The sequence below is a fragment of the Bipolaris sorokiniana genome, assembly GCF_000338995.1.
Source record: "Bipolaris sorokiniana ND90Pr unplaced genomic scaffold COCSAscaffold_3, whole genome shotgun sequence".
Taxonomy (NCBI): Eukaryota; Fungi; Ascomycota; class Dothideomycetes; order Pleosporales; family Pleosporaceae; genus Bipolaris; species Bipolaris sorokiniana.
Genome location: NW_006911897.1, coordinates 2,586,592 through 2,603,349, shown reverse-complemented (window position 1 = coordinate 2,603,349; position 16,758 = coordinate 2,586,592). Strand labels below are relative to the sequence as shown.

Sequence of the window (16,758 nt, the reverse complement as noted above, 5' to 3'; positions counted from 1 at the left end):
AGGAGCCCGGTGTTCAAACTATTCACCTTCCATTATCGTACTGTCGCGCCAGGCACCCAGCACCAACCTAGACTATGACTGATATCCAAGGCGAAAAAGTGGGGGGGAAAAAGAGAAAAAAGAAAGAACAATGGAAAAATCAAAGAGAAAGACAAGAAACCCACAAACTTCCAACTGTGCGCCGAATGCAGCTTCGATCTCATCTCTCTATCTCTTCCTCCGTTCAAAAACTAAAACCCAGTACTACAACGTCGTCGGGGACTGTGCGACTCAATATAAATATGTGAAAAACATATCCCATATGTTCATAAATGCTTTTTTGCTGTATCCAAAGTTGAAATGCGAGATTGGTGGGGGGCGCGGGCCCGGTTTAGTTCTGGATGTAATGTCTCTACCATCGTGGCATCATTCTCTTCGTATGCATCGTAAAGTCAATCCAGTGTTAGTAGCGCGGCCAATTGCTGGCTTTAGGCCGTTAAACGTTCGTCGTCATCGATTTCGTTCGTGGACGCCATCGCACGTGTCGTTGAACGAGTGATGATACGTGCGACGACGGTTGGTTTCGTGCGTGGAGCTGACATACTACTGGCCGACAAGAATCTCCACATTGGATTGCGATGATAGCTCGTCGCTGCCACGATTCTGGTGTCCATTCTGTCGCGGACGGCTGAAGCCCTGTCCTCGCTCAGGAAGCGGTCCACGAGGTTGTCTGGATGGTCGGTCATCATAGTTGGTGCTGAAAGTACGGTGTCCGCCAATGGGACCAGGGGCGTCCCAAGACGTCATCTGTCGCAAAGATCGCGGGCTGCTGTTCTGCGGGTATCCTGATGAAAGCTGCATTCGGCTCATTTCCCTTTCTAGTAAACCATCGTCACGCTGCGACATGGAGCTGTTCGTCGGGGTGCCATTGGGGTTGGTGGAGCTTCCGCTATAGCCAAGACCCTCGAGCGAGATACCACCTGGTCGACCAATGGGGTGGCTGGCAGTAGAAGGGGCAGGTGACGGCGTGTAAGATCTGAGATCTGCGTAAGACTTGGCGCCACGAAGATTAGGGACCGCGTTAAGACCGCCAGGCGAATCTGGAAATCCAAGAAGGCCTGATGGCTGCCTGTTGAAGGCGTTGTAAAAGCCACCCTCTGCGCGTACATCGCTGAAATCGGTCGTGGCCGCGCGGTTTAAGTTACGGCGCGGTTGCTCCAGAGGGTTGCTGGCCATTTGCGGCATCGGGGGGCTGAGCCCCTGAGTATCATAAACCTTAAAGATGTGCACCTGGCGCTGATCACCGGTGCCCTTTGAAATGTGCGCAAGCCCAAGCTGATGGGCCAAGGTGTGAATGGTACGGCGCTGAAGAGGAGCCAGGTTGGCGGGGAAAGTCATGCTATCGCGATCCTTGGCCTCCTTGAACAGGAGGAGCTGGGTGTAGAATTGTAATGATTGCGGGTCATTGAGGTCGACGTCTGTGTATTCAGTTAGCACAAAAAAAATTTCGTGGGAAATATCAGAAAAGGGGGCTAGAACGTACCGACAGTCTTTTGTCCACTGCCCCTCATGGCTGAGACGGGTGAGGGTGATGTGGCAGGCATGTGGGAGGCAAGAGATCCAAAGGATGCCTGAGACTGAAGACCGCCACCAAGCGGCCGGTGTTGTTCCTCGAGCTGTCCGCGTCGCTCACGCTTCTCTCGCTCAATGCGCTCACGCTCGGCAAGGGGCAGCATCTTCTTGTACTCGACGCGCAGCTTCCTGCCGTTGAGCTCAAAGTGATTCATCGACTCAATGACGGCAGCGGTTTCCTCTGCGGTGGTGAAGTTGGCAAAGGCCAGGCCTCGGAAGACGCCATTGTCAAAGTGGTAGTTGAAGGCGTAGGGAAGGGGCAGGCGCAGCTCCGTCATGAGCGAAACCAGTTGCTCCTTCTTGACGGCAAAAGGGATGTTCTTGATGACGATGGCGGTGGGGATGAGTTCCTCGTCGACGTCATGGCCGTAGCTCGTGTTCTGCATGGTGTTGAGGTTGGAGTTGCCGAGGGCGAAGCTGGGCAGACCCTGAGGCTGCTGGTCCATCCATCCCTGAGAAAGGTGGGTCAGCATCGTGGCAAAAACATGTGCAAGAGGGAGTTGAGTGGGTGAGGAAGTGGTTGGAGGAAGAGGAAGAGGAGACTGAGGAGTGATTGTTGTTGTCAGGGTCCTTACCGATGGTAGTGCGCTGCGGCCTCCTTGACGCTGCTGCGACTTGATGCGGGCTTGGGCGGCACCTCCCAGGGAGCCCAGAGAGCCGTTTTGGGCAAAAGCATTTGTGTTCCAGGCGGTGGCGGAGCCCATGTCGTAGGCGCCGTAGGCAGCGCCAGCGTGCATGGTCTGGTTGAGGCGCTCGTAGTTGCGCGGCTGGTCGTAGGGGCGCTGGTGGTCGTCTTGGGCGTACATGTTTTGCTGTTGCGGGACTTGGCCGTAGGCGTCGAACTGGCGCGAGGGCATGCGGTGCAGAGAGCCTGTTTGGGGCTGGGATCGTTGGGCAATGGGCGACCGCGACGTGTTGTGGTCGTAGCCCGACGAGTACATTATATGCGGTGAGGATTAGGGGGGTCTTGGGTCGTAAAGAGGACGTAGCGTGCGGGTTGGAGACGCAGGCAGCGGGCGGCGCAGAAAATTAGGGCGGAGGTACGAGACGGTGGCCCAAGCTCGCGGAGAGGTGAAATGAGCGGAAGGCGACGGTCGCGAACGAGTCTTTGACCTTGGGAAAAGGGGGCAGATGAGGCTCGAGCTGCCGCGGTCGAGGGTTGGCGGGCTGGCGGGCGTGTGCTGGGTGGACGGCGCAACAGGAGCAAGGGAGCCAGGGGATGCCAGGCGGACCGGACCCAGCGACACTTGTTCCCCTATCGAGCCAAAGCCGCACGTCTGGGTGGGCCGCGAGCAGCAACAGGGCCACGGGCTAGTCGATGTCAAAAGGAAAAAAAGGGTTCAGATATCGCCTACGCAGCCTACAGCGGGAGGGGTGAGAGGGGGCAGTCAGGGACGAAGGGGAGCACAGTTCCGGGCGAGGGCGACGGCTGGTGCGTGTGCGTGTGTGCTTGGGTTGCAAAAGTCTCGTTGAAGCCCACTAACGGCGCGGGGAGGCGGCTGCACACGTGCGCACCGACGGTGGCCAGACGAGAGCCGGCTCTTTCTCGTGCAGGATAATACGTATGGGAAATATGTATAACTATGTAGATATATGTATGTGTAGGGTATTGAGTATATACGTCGATGGACTTACAACACTAGACATGCACTACATTCATCAATTCATTCACTCACTGACTCACATATACTACTACCACGTCTCCTCTCAAATATCCCTCCTTCCTCCCCTCTCTCGCTCGTCCCACTGTGGCCTCAACAGCTGCCCTTGCTCTGGTCGCTGACACGCCGTTATTACTGTGGCCGGCTTACATGCCCTGCACACTGGCCCTATTACTCGCGGAACCATTTCCAAGACCGGACCGGCCAGCTTCGCCAGAGAAACAATATTCAATAAAATGATGGAGGGGTGCAGATGCAGCCACAGCCACAGACAGCCTTGTATGTAGGTACATGCACATGTACACTACTACTTACATACGCATGTACGTATATATATATATACACACACACTCACTCATTCACATACATGCAGCCCGCCACAGGAAAGAACCATGGCCCGGTTAGTCGGGAAGTCGCCAGCTGGCGGGCCGTAGCGTTAGCTTCCCTACTAAGAAGCGTCCACCACCACCACAACAACAAAATAACAACAAAATAACAACAATAACAATAACAATAACAACAACACCACTAAGTGTACCCCCCCCCCGGCAGCACTTGCTGGCTGCAACCGTCGCAAACATGTCGTCAACTACGGTGAACATGGGGGGCTCCTGCGCCCCTCAACCTCATCGCCATGACGCTCGGGGAGGATGACGGGCCCACGAGACGTCGTCAGCTGCACGTTGCCACCAATAATCTCGTCACTGCACCCTTCACCGCACTGCTCCCCAGATGTGCACAGTAATGATCCTGCAATTCCACCCTATCCCTTTGCTATCCACCCTTTCACAAATGACCAAGCCCTCATCCCCCCGTCAATCAAACATGACCCTTGCGTGCACACTCCAAATGCTCTGCATATCCACTCCAAACGGCGCTCCTGGATTCATCAGGCTAGTATCGCCTCTGGACCATGGTCGTGGATCTTACACGCCCACCCATCCGACTTCCCGCTTTTATCAACTTTCCGACTGGCTGCCCGACGCTCCTGTCGTCTGAAGGATCGCTTAGTCGCATGCATGGAAAATCATGTGATGCTGACCACTTGGACACACACTCCCTCGTCTCCTCTCATCACGCACTCACGCACACTACTCGCCGTTTCAAATTACCCTGCCCTGCTGCCTCTTACCGTGGCCTGCATGGGTGCGTTGCGCAATTCCCCCCGAAGCAGCGGCTGTGCTTGCTTACTCTATTCTATATTTATTACAACACACCACACTCAATCATCAAAGTCAAGCAGTCGCGACCATTCGCTCTCACCTACCCGACGGAACTCGGCACCTGCTGCAAACTGCCCATTAGCCTCCCACGCCTGCATGGTTGCCTGGTCGTAGGGCCCGTTGATGTCCCCCTCGGGTGCATTGAGCCAGTGGAACTCCCATTGCACTGGCTCTGCATTGAGGTTCTTCCAGTCTTCTCCCGTCTCGCGCTTGTACTGCCGCATGATGGATTCACGCGGCAGCTCATAAATGTCCTCCACACCACGGTCCGACAAGCGACTTGCGCACTCGGTAATCGAGTCAATGACCTGCTTTGCTTTTGCTGCTGCTGCCTCCTCCGATGGGTCTGTATCCACCTCCATGCTCTGTGCCTTCTTCTTCTTCTTGGCCCAGTTGTTGGTCGCTTTCTTGGGCACCGCCTTGCCGTATCGCACCAGGGCCTCCATGGGTGTTTCTCCTACTTCAAGATGTGAGATGAGAGTGGACAGGACATCGCTGGTCACTATCGCGTCTTCGGCTCGCTCTTTAGCTTTTCGCTCGGCATCTCTCTTGTCCTGTGCCTCTTTGGCTTTTTTCATGTCCTTCTTGGATATGCCCTCCAACCACGAGTCTTGAACGGCATCGGGGTCAAACGCCTTGCGTACATAGTTGCCCGCCTCGTCAAAGCGACCTTCTTCCTGTTCTGCACGCATGTTGAAGGCATCCAGCTTAGGCGCATGCTTTTTCTTGCTGCCCGCACCGAGCTCCTCATCCATGTCAGAGTCTAGCCGGTCGCGCTCCTCGTCGTCGCCCTCGTCGCTGCTGCTCTCTACCTCATCTGCCGTGGCTTTGCCGCCTTTTGTGAAATCCACCGCTACGTGACCTCCGGACTTGCTGCTTTCTTCTTGTCCCTCAATCTCGGCGTTGTCCAAGAAGCGCAGTTTCTTCTTTTTCCCCTGGTCCTGTCCAAGTTCCTCGTCCTGCTCGTCCTCCTTTGGCTCGTCTGCAAACATGTCGTCGTCGTCATCGTCATCTTTGGCGGGTTTTTCTTTCTTATGGTTCGCCTCCGCGCGGATATCAAAGTTCTCGGTAGAGCTGTCTGAATCGTAGCCGTCAATGTTGACGGCATTGCGTTTGATGCCTGAGCCTTTCCCTATTACATCGGCTTCCAAAGCGGGATCCTCTTCGTCGTCGTCAGCGTCTGGGGCAAGCGTCGAGGGATTGCGTGGATCGAAGCGAGGTTTCTTGGTCGATGGCTCGTCCTTGTCCAAATGGTGAGTCCGTGTGAATTGCTCGCCAGCACGCTTTGGCCGCGCGGGGTTGTAAGTACCGCTGGAGCTAGCCATGGTTGTAGCGAAGGCGTAGAGTCGGGGATGCACACAAGTTAGTAGTAGTATTAGGACGTCGAGGTTTGGGCATCCGCCAGTGACGTCTTCGCGCGTTCTAGAAATTTGGAGCTTGGGCCAGTTGCGGCGAACAGCCTGTGGCTCCGGCATGCGCTCATGGCTCAAACCGCTGTCCGTAGTGCTTGCCTACGGTTCGTCATCTTTGAGTCCATACATCTGCGCCCTCTATCATTTGGTCTTTGTATCCCGATCTCACGTGCCTTTCCTTCTCGTGTCTTCCTCGTACCATAACACCCCTTTCGTGCCCTGATTATTAATTTGGAATGGTGAGAGTGACCCCGCCACTAACACCACCCTGTATCTCAAAGCCCGACTCACCACATCTACCAGTTCAACCCAAACTTTTACGACCAAGACGACCCCATGGCCATGTATCAGGCTATCCGACGCGGCGGTGGCGCACCTAGGCGCTTTGACGAGTACTTTCGGTGCTACCCCATTGCCATGTTGCCCGGCCCAGAGCGCCCAGAAGCAAACCACGGCGGAAAGGTGTTCCTTCCTCCCAGCGCTCTCGACAAGCTCACTAGGCTGCACATCACATATCCTATGCTCTTCGAGCTCATCAATGGGAAACAAGATGGGAAGAAGACACACGCAGGTGTGCTAGAGTTCATTGCAGAAGAGGGCAAGATCTATCTGCCATACTGGCTGATGGAGACGCTCAAGCTGGAGCCCGGCGACCTCTTGCAAGTCAAGTCGACCGACATACCTCTCGGGACCTTCATAAAATTGCAACCGCAAGATTCTTCCTTCCTCGAAATCTCGGATCCAAAAGCTGTCCTTGAAAACGCGTTTCGGAACTTCTCATGTCTTACCACGGGCGATATATTTACTTTTGCGTACAACGACAATGTGTACAGTATAGCTGTGCTCGAGACCAAGCCAGAACATCCAAGCAAGGCTGTATGCACTATCGAGACGGATCTGTCGGTCGACTTTGCACCACCAGTGGGCTACCAAGAGCCGCAGAGGACGAGTGGGACAAGCACCCCACGCAGCGGAAAGGGTGTCATGACTGGCAAGGGCGGAACTCTGCACCCGCACGGCACCATGGCGGATGCGATCAACTACGCGGCTATTGCGCCATCGGCAACAACTGCCGCCAATGGGGCAAAAGCAACATCATCCAATTTTCTTACAACCGGTCACAAACTCCTTAAGAAGGGTAGCAAGGCACCCACCCCGCAAGCCTCTACACCGGTCGCAGGACAATCCACCAACCCACCGCCAACTGTGCGACGCACAAATGGACCACAGCCCCTTAGGTTACCACCCAACAAGTTGTTCTTCGGGTATGAAATTACGCCGCTCAAGAATAAGGAAGAGGCAGGCGAGCAAAAGGAGTCGAAGCACTTTGAAGGTGGAGGCCAAACGCTGCGAAAGAAGAAGGGGGATAAATAAAGTGGATCAGCTGGTGTTGGTTGGAGAATGTGGGTTCACCTTACGATATTCAGTGCTCGAAATAAGGGAGCATTTTATGGCGTTGATTCAAATGGAATGGCGGGAGGAATATGGGCATATGGCGTTGTTTTTTTACACCTATACCTTATGATGGTTCGAAGAAGATTCATGGAAAAAAATCACATTACTTCTTTCTCTCTTTTGTTCGAGCAATGTCTCACGTTGTTTTGATAAATTGACATGAGGTCAAGAGTTGATGTGGAGGTGGGTACTTATGCAAATCGTTCAATCCGCAAGATGCCTTTTGAGTAAGGTATCCCACTACCTGCTTGATTAATTCCACCATTCATGAATTCATGTAAGTAAATCCCTCATACGCCCTGCCCTGCCCTTTTCCCCAACCCATGATGGAAGCAAGAAGCAAACGCCCATTGACCCCAGTATGATCGCCTTCACGGAGATCCATATGGACCCCCTTTGACAAAAGAGAAGTATCCATCCTACCCACTCCAAGTCCCCCGTGTAACTCGTCTCAAACCTCTTCTTCAACTCCTTCCTCCTCCTCAACGCCCGAGATAGTATCGAGCACCTCCTCCATCACCTGGTCTTCTTCCTCCTTCTTAACAGCAATATCCTTCTTCCCCTTCCTCACGCGCGGCTTCTTACTCGGCGTCTCCAGTGCAGCGTCGTCGGCGCTCTCGTCTGCGTTGCGTTTCTTGGCCGACTTGGGCGTCTTCTTCTGGCTACTGTGGCCGGCGCCGCCTTCAGGAAGGGTCCAGCCCAGTTGTTCGTAGAGATCGCGTCGTTTGATGCGGAGGACCGAGATGCGGTTGCGGATGCTGCCGACTTTGGTCCCTGGGAGGGAGGGGTGTGTGTCAGATTTGCGGTAGGGGTTGTGGTGGGGTGGGGAGGCAGGGGAGGCAAGGGGGGATGGAGGGGAGTGGGGAGAGGGATAGTACCTAGGAAGGCAGTGGAGAGCTGCTCGTATTCTTCGGGCTTGACGTAGCAGCCTTGGGTTAGGACGAGTAGCTTTGCGGGGGTTAGTCGCGAGGTTGGGTAGGAGGGGTATGGGGAAGTCTAATTTGAGGTCATTTGGACCTTCCCACTTGACGGCCTGTGTTGGTTAGTTATGGCGAGGTCAGGTTAGCATCGGGGATGCTTACTCCATCAGTGGATTCGCCGTTGGCTGCAGCTTTCTTTGGTGGAATTTTGGTATGTCGCCGACTTGCTAATCCGTCTTAGGGTTGCTGTAGCGAGATGACACGGATTGACTGTGTGTCAAGACAAGGTGTCAAGAGAAGAGAATTAGTGGAGGGAAAACTTGTACAAAGGGTGCAGGGTGAGAATCTTCTTTGTTCAATTGTGATATTCATGGCAACAGGCAGTGAGTGGGGAGTCGTAGGGCCAAAGTAAGAGTGAGTTTGCTTGCATATTTGGGTGTCGTAGACTAGACAATGAATTTTAGTCTTCACTTTCACTTCAAACACCAGAGGACAGGCACACCGAGACAATGTCCAATTGTACATTAAATGCGTAAAAATGTGTAGTAGATGGAGATGCATGGAATCTACCGAAAATCGTGTAGAATTGTCTGATACTCGCCCATTCTTCACTTCACACACTATGAGGCGAACGAGCCGTTCAGAATACCGTTTCCTCTAGGCTTGACAGAATCGGGTCTAGGCAGAACGGCAATGGTTGAACTGCCGTTAGTCTACAGGGTACGCTTGTTAGTTCACTTCCAGCGCAGATGGCATTACATTACATATATGTATGTGTGTGAGTATGTATGTATGTTGATATGTACGTTGTAGACCAACGAAATGCAGCCTCACTATGGTAGTTCTAGACTCTGGGGCTCAGTAAGTCACAACCAGCTGAGCCAAGTGACTACAACATGAGTAAAAAGCATGGCATAACGACAGCGGCCCGCGGCGGACCGTTGTTCATGTCTCATCAGAACATACGACGGAGTGCGAGGGTACAGGCTCAAAGCCTGATATGCGTGTGTACCTAATTCGGGTCGGAGTTGGGTCCGGGTGCCGGTCCGGGTCCGGGTCGGGGTGAGCTGATCTTTACATACGTCGCCATGGCGGCGCAGTGCCCAGCGAGGTTAAAGCAACGGTCGAGCTGGTCGATGTGGACGTAACGTAGAGCAGAAGCCTTGCCAAGCCGACGGAAGTTTGGGGTGGGTCGGGCTGTGCGTCTGCTTGAAATTTAGGGCTTACGTACAACCGCCGGTGCTCCCGTAAGTACTGTACCTGTTCGCTCACCTGTATCGCGCTTTTTTCCTGCCCGCCCTTGGTAGTAGTACGACACCAGCGCCCGGGGAGCAAATTGCTCGTCAGCGCCCTTGGCGAAGTGGCTGCTCTGCCGATGCCGAGTGCCTAAGTATGCGACTTGCGCCTCAGTCAGCGGCATCGCCTCCTTGGCCCAACGACTGCCGTGACCTCGAGCAAGTCACTTACTTCGTCGCCAGTGTGCCGTGCTGATGCCACCGGGCCCGCCGGTAGCGCAACTGGCTCGACAGTCTGCTCCGTCTTGTCCGTCTTGTCCGTTGTCTTCAGCACCTGTTTTGGCCCGAGTTAGTAGCGAGCGAACCACAAACCACAAGGGTTCACTCACTGCAGAACCATGTGCGCCGCTGAGACACGACGGGGGTCGTAGCGTCCAAGCCCCCGGCATACCACTCGATAGCCAAGGCTTCCGCCTGGGTGCTCAGTGACGAAGCCTGTCCTCTGTGGCTTGGTCCATGGTCCTCATGTTCACACACACATGACCACGGTCCTACCGCCTCGACGTGGCAGTCCTGGCCAGTTGAATCCTCCCCACAGCCTCCCAGCACCTCCCTATCGGCTTAGCGTCGTGTGAATTGATCTCTTCAACGTGCTTAACGCTGTGAGACGGCCAATGGGATCTACACCAGACAAGGGTATGCTTCCGACCGTCTCCAGCGTCGACACTCTGTCTATACAGCAAGCCCTCCAGGAAGCTTTCTTCCTGCCGCGTTTTTCTACCATGCTGTCTCATGTATATATTTCCCCCCGCTTTTTAGCTGAGTGTCCGTCTATCCCTCTTCTCCAATTTTTAGTTTTGACCCGGCTTCTGTTAGGGAGCACAACAATTTGCCGCTCCCCCCCTTCTTCCACCCCTTTAACAATCCCATCACCTTAGTACCGCAGAATGTGTATCCGCGTCGTTGAAAAGTTTCCCGTCTGCGGTTGTACTTATCACGTTCACTCTGTGGACCAATGCGCCTCATATGGGCGCCATCCTGTAGTGGACAAGATCATCTGGGTTGGCGCGTCCTGTCAAAATCATGGCACTCAAGGAAAATGCCAAAGCCAATCTTGCTGAGACTACAAGCATATCCAGCAGTACTTCAGAACATAATACTCGTTCAGTTCAAGAACCATGAAGCAAAGTCAATATGGTCTAGCAGACGGATTTCGAGCATTGTGGGCGAAGTGTTCATGGCAGTCCCGGAGTTAAATCCGACAAAAAAAAAGACACACGTGTAAGTATTGTGATTTCTGTTACGCAAAACGTGACTAATATCCAGGTTATCAGATAGATGGCTCCATCATCGCCAATGAACCATTGCTGAAGAAGTCAACTTACACAGTCGTGGTTCTGCTGTTGAGTCCCCCCACTCACCGCCAACTCTCGACATGCTTGCAATGACAGTAAGCACTGACAGATCAGGACGGCAAATCGTCTGGCAATGGCAAAGATGAGGCGAAATCACATCAAGAACATGCGTGATACGAGATTGGGCTGCAATTCTGCATCTGCGCGCATGCCTGTTGTGCGTTTGCAAATGGTCCCAGCACGCTGACTGTGCTCGAGAAGCCTTACAACAACCGCGAGTGAAAGGTTGACTAGGAGCCACTCTGGCCCCTCATATCATAGCTTGCTCAGAATGACACTTGCGCATTTGAAACGTACAACGGTGAACTTTATCCGGCCGTTCAGCACGCCTTGTCAAGGCTGATACGACAGCATCATCATGGTCTTATCTACCCATCGCCTTTTTGCTAAGATAACCCCGCTTATTACTCGCTTGGGGAGCCTCCAGTGCGAATACTTTGGCCGTTTTCTCGATTCTTCTCCCGCTTCAACCCCAGTCTCTTTTCTTGCGATCCCACGTGGGCAGGAGCACGATCCGACGCCTCATCCGACAAGCCACATCGAGGTTATATTGCGAAACCCTACTTTCATGCACGTACGTAGTACAATGTTCCGATAAACTGTGTCTCCAATTGCCTGGATCCAAGCAGGGGCGGGGGGTTGGGAGAGGTGCGGGTGTACTGTGTAGAAGCGCTCAAGTTTTGTCGGACCCGCATATGCCAATAACCCTTCCCCCCCGTTGCGACAAGGAACCCCCCCTTTTTTATCCAATGGCTCGGCATTGCGCACCAACACGTGTTAGATACTGTATAATACAAAGTGTTCCGTGGAGGTTCAAATAAATAAGCTTCTGCCAGGCGGGTAAAACGTCCAAAAGGAACCTAAAAAGCCACAAACAAAAAGCACGGATACACATCTGCCATTGGGCCCCCATCAGCGCGGTCTCGGAAATTAACCTTTTTTCTTGTCGCTCGCAATGACATTTCCGTTCAACTAAGTATGGTTTAGCGAATATCACTTGAGCCGCAACGTTATCCCTCGGCATGTATTTCTCTCAATCTCGCCTCGGGTTGGCGTCAATACGCGTTTTACGTACTCGCTGGTTTCAAGTAGTGCTGTATGCGGAACACGACCACAGCCAAGTCGGCTTTACCCGTTCATCTTGATTGTTTCCCTTTTCTTGGGAATAAAAGTCTTTTCTTGTAAAGTTCAGAAGTAAATTGGATCATCCAGATATGTTGTAGTTGGAAATAAGGAATGAATGTTTAGGTTGCAGAGTTCCATGATTCTAACTGTCTGTGTACATTTTTATCTTCTTCATGTTCAAGTTGTACTGCAGAAACGGGAAAAGTAGTTTACTATCAATAGTACGAGTGGCACTGCAAAGATGGATATAAACAGTCAATTGCATGATCGAGTTTCGTATAGAGAAAGAGTGCAAACCGGAAAAGACTATATCCATGTGAAACACGTACCACCACGTGTATATGCCGCATACCAAGATGTACCCACCGTATCTCACACCGTCCAAACCATGTTTATATCACCAATCTTGTATGCAGAATAACTTCCTCATCGAGAGGGGGCAAATACTACTAGTACTCCAGTAGTTCAAAACCCCATCTCGTTTCATCCATCCTATACGCATCCTTCACGCATATACGAACTCCCCTCCTCCTCCTCCCTCATCCCCCACAATTCCTCCCCCCACGAATGCTGACAATGCAAAGAAAGAAGACCACAGAATCATATAGGAAAAAAAAGCACACATACACACAAAATATCCAAGTTTTTTGTATGTCTTAATCTCCCGTGATTACTCTACGGACCAAAAAAAAAAGGTCAAGTCGTAAAGAAAACGGACCAAGTTTCGTGAAAGATTCAACACAAGACTTGACAAGAACTAGAGAGAGAAAAAGAAAGGCTCATCGGTCGGACAATATGTCAAGTCCGAAACACGAAAATGGGGGGGGTTGGCATCATGCAGCTTACTTACACCATGGATAAAAAGAGTACGAGGTTGCGAGAGTAGAGAGAGAGAGAGAGAGAGAGAGAGAGAGTGAGAAAAGCGGTGGCGAAGCAAGCGAGCGAGCGAGTCAGGGTCTTCATCGTCGTCATCGTCGTCCTCTCGCTGTCTTGCAGCTTTGTGCGCCCCTGCATGCATATCCGCCCCAACCCTTCCATCTCCACAAAATTTCTCCACTTGGGGGAAACACGTGGATTGAGCATGACTGTAATTGTAAGCCAAGACGGAGAGATAGATAACAGTACACACGTGTTGCATGACTCAAGTACTGACTGTATTTCTTCACGTGGCACAAGTCATTTGTAAAAATGCGGGTTAGTCGGGAGTGAACTTGCTTCTATTCTCCCGGTTTGCATATCAACAACGTCTATCCCTGTTCTCTGTCTCTCTCACGCGCCAGGTTCACCTTGCCAACAACTAGACTATCCATCTTTTCCTTTTGTTACACCACGTCTACTCCTCGGGCCTCAAGCCTCAGGCTCCCGAATTCCCCCACGCATAGACCCTTTTCCCCCACCGTACTTCGTTTGCTCGTAGAACATGAAGAGCAAATTCGCACAAGAAAGAAAAAAAAGCAGAGAATAGGTCGTTCAACATGAAAGACCATCAGGACCCGCTCACAGATGCAAAAAAAAACAAGGGTCAGGAATAAGAAACTCAATAATAAATTGAGCAGGTAAACAAAGCCAAAGCAGATGGCGGGACCAAACAAAAAGGGAAATGAAGAAGAAAAATAAAGGCTCAGTGCACTTCGCTGTGCTCTTCCTTGGGCTTGTACATGATAGTAGTCAGGAACTGTGAAGAGATTAGTCTTGATGTTTAATATAGCAAAGACCAAGGACAGGCGTACCTTTTGCTTATATCTTGTCGTGGCACTAGTGGCCAAGATATTGTCCTTGATGCTACTCGTAGCCAAATGATTCAGCACAGTGTGATTGGGGTGAATCAACACGCTGCTGTCGTCCTTCATGGGCGTGGTGCCGTTCAAGATGCTCTTGCCTAGGAAACCTGGGAGCGTTGGTGGTGTGGGCAAGTTGTTGGTCATGGCGTTTGCGCGCAGAAAACGTGACGAGTCTTCTGGGGCATCAAGGTCAAGAAGGTAGCGGGGAATGTTCTGATGGTATTTTTTGGTAGGCTCGGGAACGGGTGGTTTGGGTGGCTCAGGCAACGGGGGCTTGATGGGCTGCACGTCGGGTGCTGGTGGGAGGACCTGAGGTGGGTACATGCCCGGGGGAGCTTGTGGTTCCTGCATAGGCGTGACAGCATCTAGCGCACCTTGTGCATCCTTGGACGGGCTAGCAACGGGGGGCTGGGGCTCGGGGTACGGAACTTCGATGTAGTTGACCAAAATGTTGGTGTAGTCTACAGCAGTTGGCAGCTTGTCGCTTGTGCGCATATCGTTGTCGACCAAGAAAGTCAGATGGTGGGTGCCTGGCGTAACCGAGACATAGGCAGAGAGGGCGTCCTTTTTCTTGCTAGGACCATTGCGGTGAAGTCTGTATTTGCGGTTCCAGCCTGCAAATGTGCCCGTGACATAGACGCGTTCACCAGGACCTTCCCATTCAATTAGGGTTGGCACAGTCGGGCGGCCGGTGCTGGGGCCCTTGAACTCCTCGCCGAGGTCCTCGTCGTCAGCCGTGGTGGTGCTGAGCATCGAGGAGCGGCGGGGCAGCATGCCCTCTGCCTCGTTTTCGTGGATGGGGCTCCATATCTCCTCGGGGGAGATGATGGGCGAGCCGGGCGTGTGGACCTCTTCTTCGATGGGCAGGGGCATGCGAGGCGGGCGACTGAACTGCGACGGGGGGATGAGGTAGTCCTGCGAGGCATCGGCGGGGTCGATGAGGGAGACGGAGTCGGCATCTTCTCGTGGGGGAGCGGGGACGTCTACGGGGAGAGTTGGCGAGGGCTCGCGGGGAGGCTGTTGCTGTTGCTGCTCTTGTTGTGGTTGTTCTTGTTGTGGTTGTTCTTGTTGTGGTTGTTCTTGTGGTGGTGGGGGTTGTGGTTGTGGTTGTTTTTGTTGTTGTTGCACTGGCACTGGCACTGTGATGGCTGCCTGTGGCGGGGTGGTGGTGATGATGGACGGGGCATCGCGGGGGGACTTTTCCTTTTCCCGGTCCTTGTCGCGGTCCTTTTCCTTGTCGCGATGATGGCCGCGGTGGCTGCTCTGCTCATTGCCCATTGCGGCGTCGTGATTGTTGGTGTTGGTGTTGTGGTTGTTGTTATGGTTCTGGCCGGGGTGGCGGGCGCTGAAGTGGTCGTGAGCAGCGGCGCGCAGCTGGCTGGCCACGGCCTTTGTGCTAGTCCCAATTGTCTGCGCCCTCCCTCGCGAGTGCGGGCGGGCAGAGGATGGCTGGCTCTCGGCGTTCTCCAGGCTCACGGACGGGGCAGCAGGAGCTGGGGCGGCGCTGAGGGCCTGGATCGACTCTCGCCGTCGCGCCGAGTGGTAGTTGCTGTGCGGGGGGTGAAGGCTGCGCTCGGATGAGGGTGCGAGGGAGTTGGGGTTGGGGTGCTGGCCATGTGATGTCGTCACGCCCGTGGGCGACTGCGGGTTGGACGAGGCCGTCGTCGAGCGCGAGTTCTGGTTCCCCATTTGCTCTGCTCTGTCCGTTCCCCAAAGCTGCAAAAGGTCACGGCAAGTCACGCAAGAGGGCGCGGCAGAGGTGACAGAGGACAGGATAGGACAGGACAGGACAGGACGCAGACCAGCCCAGCCCAGCCTCAAGCTATCGTATTGGTATCGCGCCCGGCCTGCACCCAGCACAGGGATCAACATTTGCCTGCGCTGCGTCAATCGCCGATAGCCCTCCGCCCTGCCCAATCACACGGCCCGACATGCTGCCCTACAGCGTGCTACTACCACAATACCAATGTACCCTACTTACATACATAGATACACTACCAACCTCTCCCATCTCCACCTCCGCATTACCTCCATCGCCATCCCTCCATGGATCCCATCATCGTCCTCTCAATCGCCCGCCGCCTCGTCCTGCACCTAGCCCGCTTGACATGGTGGCCCATTGCCAAGCTCATCACCCTCGCCGTCATTCTCCTGCGTCCATTCTATCTCCTCGTCACTTTTGCTCTGCTTCCCTTCATCCACCTTGCTCACGCTATCTTCCAAGTCGTTTCCCTCCCCTTCACCGTCAAGTGGTTAGAGCAGATCGAGGTAACTGCTAATTCGTCTCTGTTCTTCTATCCATGCGCCAAGCTAACTGCTGCAGACACTGTACGTCTTTCTCGGAATAGCTGCCCTCATAGGATGCATCACCGGCACCACTCTCTTCATCATGTTCAAGTTCCTGTCGTCCACCCTGAGAATTAATGCTCCCATCGTCCCTGAAAAGCCCGTCGAGACGAGGACGGCCGCCCAGTATCGCGCTGAACGCCGTGCCAAGAAAGGAGAGGCCGTCCATCACCTGCCAGCCATCACTCCAGTCATTCTCAAGAAACCTAATGGGCCCCGTAGGCGTGGACTTCTCTCCCAGGCCATCATCGAAGAAGAGGATTCCGACTTTTGACCCTTCTTCAATCTGTCTGCTCTGTACCCTTGAAGCCATCCCAGTCCACCACCAAAGTAGAATGCCCAGAGTCTCTCTGTGACGTCACCGAGTGCATGCTGGGCCTCCAACGTGTGTCTGCTACGCTATTACCTCTGCCTAAATAGGCCCGGTCCAAAGCTTCGTCGCCCGTGGTTTTTGTGTCTAAAGAATATAGATCCAGGGATATTGCCGATAATACAGAAGGCTGTCTCTGCAACGTGCATGGCGCCAGCCGTACCAACTCTTGGTCCCGGTGTGCCATCGTCCTACATGTCGGCC

At 53.4% G+C, this 16,758-nt stretch overlaps 7 protein-coding genes across 7 annotated transcripts; 3 read left to right on the top strand and 4 right to left on the bottom strand.

Moving 5' to 3' along the window:
- Window positions 1–560: 560 nt before the first annotated feature.
- On the bottom strand, window positions 561–2,647 carry COCSADRAFT_293939 (uncharacterized protein). Its single transcript, XM_007699219.1, has 3 exons — window positions 2,187–2,647; window positions 1,523–2,063; window positions 561–1,457 (listed from the first exon to the last, which is right to left on the bottom strand). The coding sequence occupies exons 1-3, from the start codon at window positions 2,550–2,552 to the stop codon at window positions 583–585; spliced, it is 1,782 nt and encodes a 593-aa protein (XP_007697409.1). The 5' UTR covers window positions 2,553–2,647; the 3' UTR covers window positions 561–582.
- Window positions 2,648–3,104, top strand: COCSADRAFT_293938 (uncharacterized protein). Its single transcript, XM_007699218.1, has one exon. The coding sequence runs from the start codon at window positions 2,743–2,745 to the stop codon at window positions 3,082–3,084; it is 342 nt and encodes a 113-aa protein (XP_007697408.1). The 5' UTR covers window positions 2,648–2,742; the 3' UTR covers window positions 3,085–3,104.
- Window positions 3,105–4,494: 1,390 nt separating this feature from the next.
- On the bottom strand, window positions 4,495–5,820 carry COCSADRAFT_82186 (uncharacterized protein; the record flags this gene model as incomplete). Its single annotated transcript, XM_007699217.1, has 1 exon — window positions 4,495–5,820. The coding sequence occupies one exon, from the start codon at window positions 5,818–5,820 to the stop codon at window positions 4,495–4,497; it is 1,326 nt and encodes a 441-aa protein (XP_007697407.1).
- Window positions 5,821–5,935: 115 nt separating this feature from the next.
- On the top strand, window positions 5,936–7,462 carry COCSADRAFT_293916 (uncharacterized protein). The gene is made up of 2 exons (XM_007699216.1): window positions 5,936–6,146; window positions 6,211–7,462. The coding sequence occupies exons 1-2, from the start codon at window positions 6,144–6,146 to the stop codon at window positions 7,279–7,281; spliced, it is 1,074 nt and encodes a 357-aa protein (XP_007697406.1). The 5' UTR covers window positions 5,936–6,143; the 3' UTR covers window positions 7,282–7,462.
- A 187-nt stretch (window positions 7,463–7,649) lies between these two features.
- On the bottom strand, window positions 7,650–8,807 carry COCSADRAFT_197582 (uncharacterized protein; the record flags this gene model as incomplete). The annotated part of the gene is made up of 3 exons (XM_007699215.1): window positions 7,650–8,127; window positions 8,241–8,310; window positions 8,754–8,807. 3 exons carry the CDS (start codon window positions 8,805–8,807, stop codon window positions 7,814–7,816), a joined length of 438 nt encoding a protein of 145 aa, XP_007697405.1. The 3' UTR covers window positions 7,650–7,813.
- Window positions 8,808–13,678: 4,871 nt separating this feature from the next.
- On the bottom strand, window positions 13,679–15,527 carry COCSADRAFT_158201 (carbohydrate-binding module family 48 protein; the record flags this gene model as incomplete). The annotated part of the gene is made up of 2 exons (XM_007699214.1): window positions 13,679–13,732; window positions 13,788–15,527. The coding sequence occupies 2 exons, from the start codon at window positions 15,525–15,527 to the stop codon at window positions 13,679–13,681; spliced, it is 1,794 nt and encodes a 597-aa protein (XP_007697404.1).
- A 125-nt stretch (window positions 15,528–15,652) lies between these two features.
- Window positions 15,653–16,706, top strand: COCSADRAFT_293877 (uncharacterized protein). The gene is made up of 2 exons (XM_007699213.1): window positions 15,653–16,106; window positions 16,162–16,706. Exons 1-2 carry the CDS (start codon window positions 15,885–15,887, stop codon window positions 16,456–16,458), a joined length of 519 nt encoding a protein of 172 aa, XP_007697403.1. The 5' UTR covers window positions 15,653–15,884; the 3' UTR covers window positions 16,459–16,706.
- The last annotated feature ends 52 nt before the right edge of the window (window positions 16,707–16,758 follow it).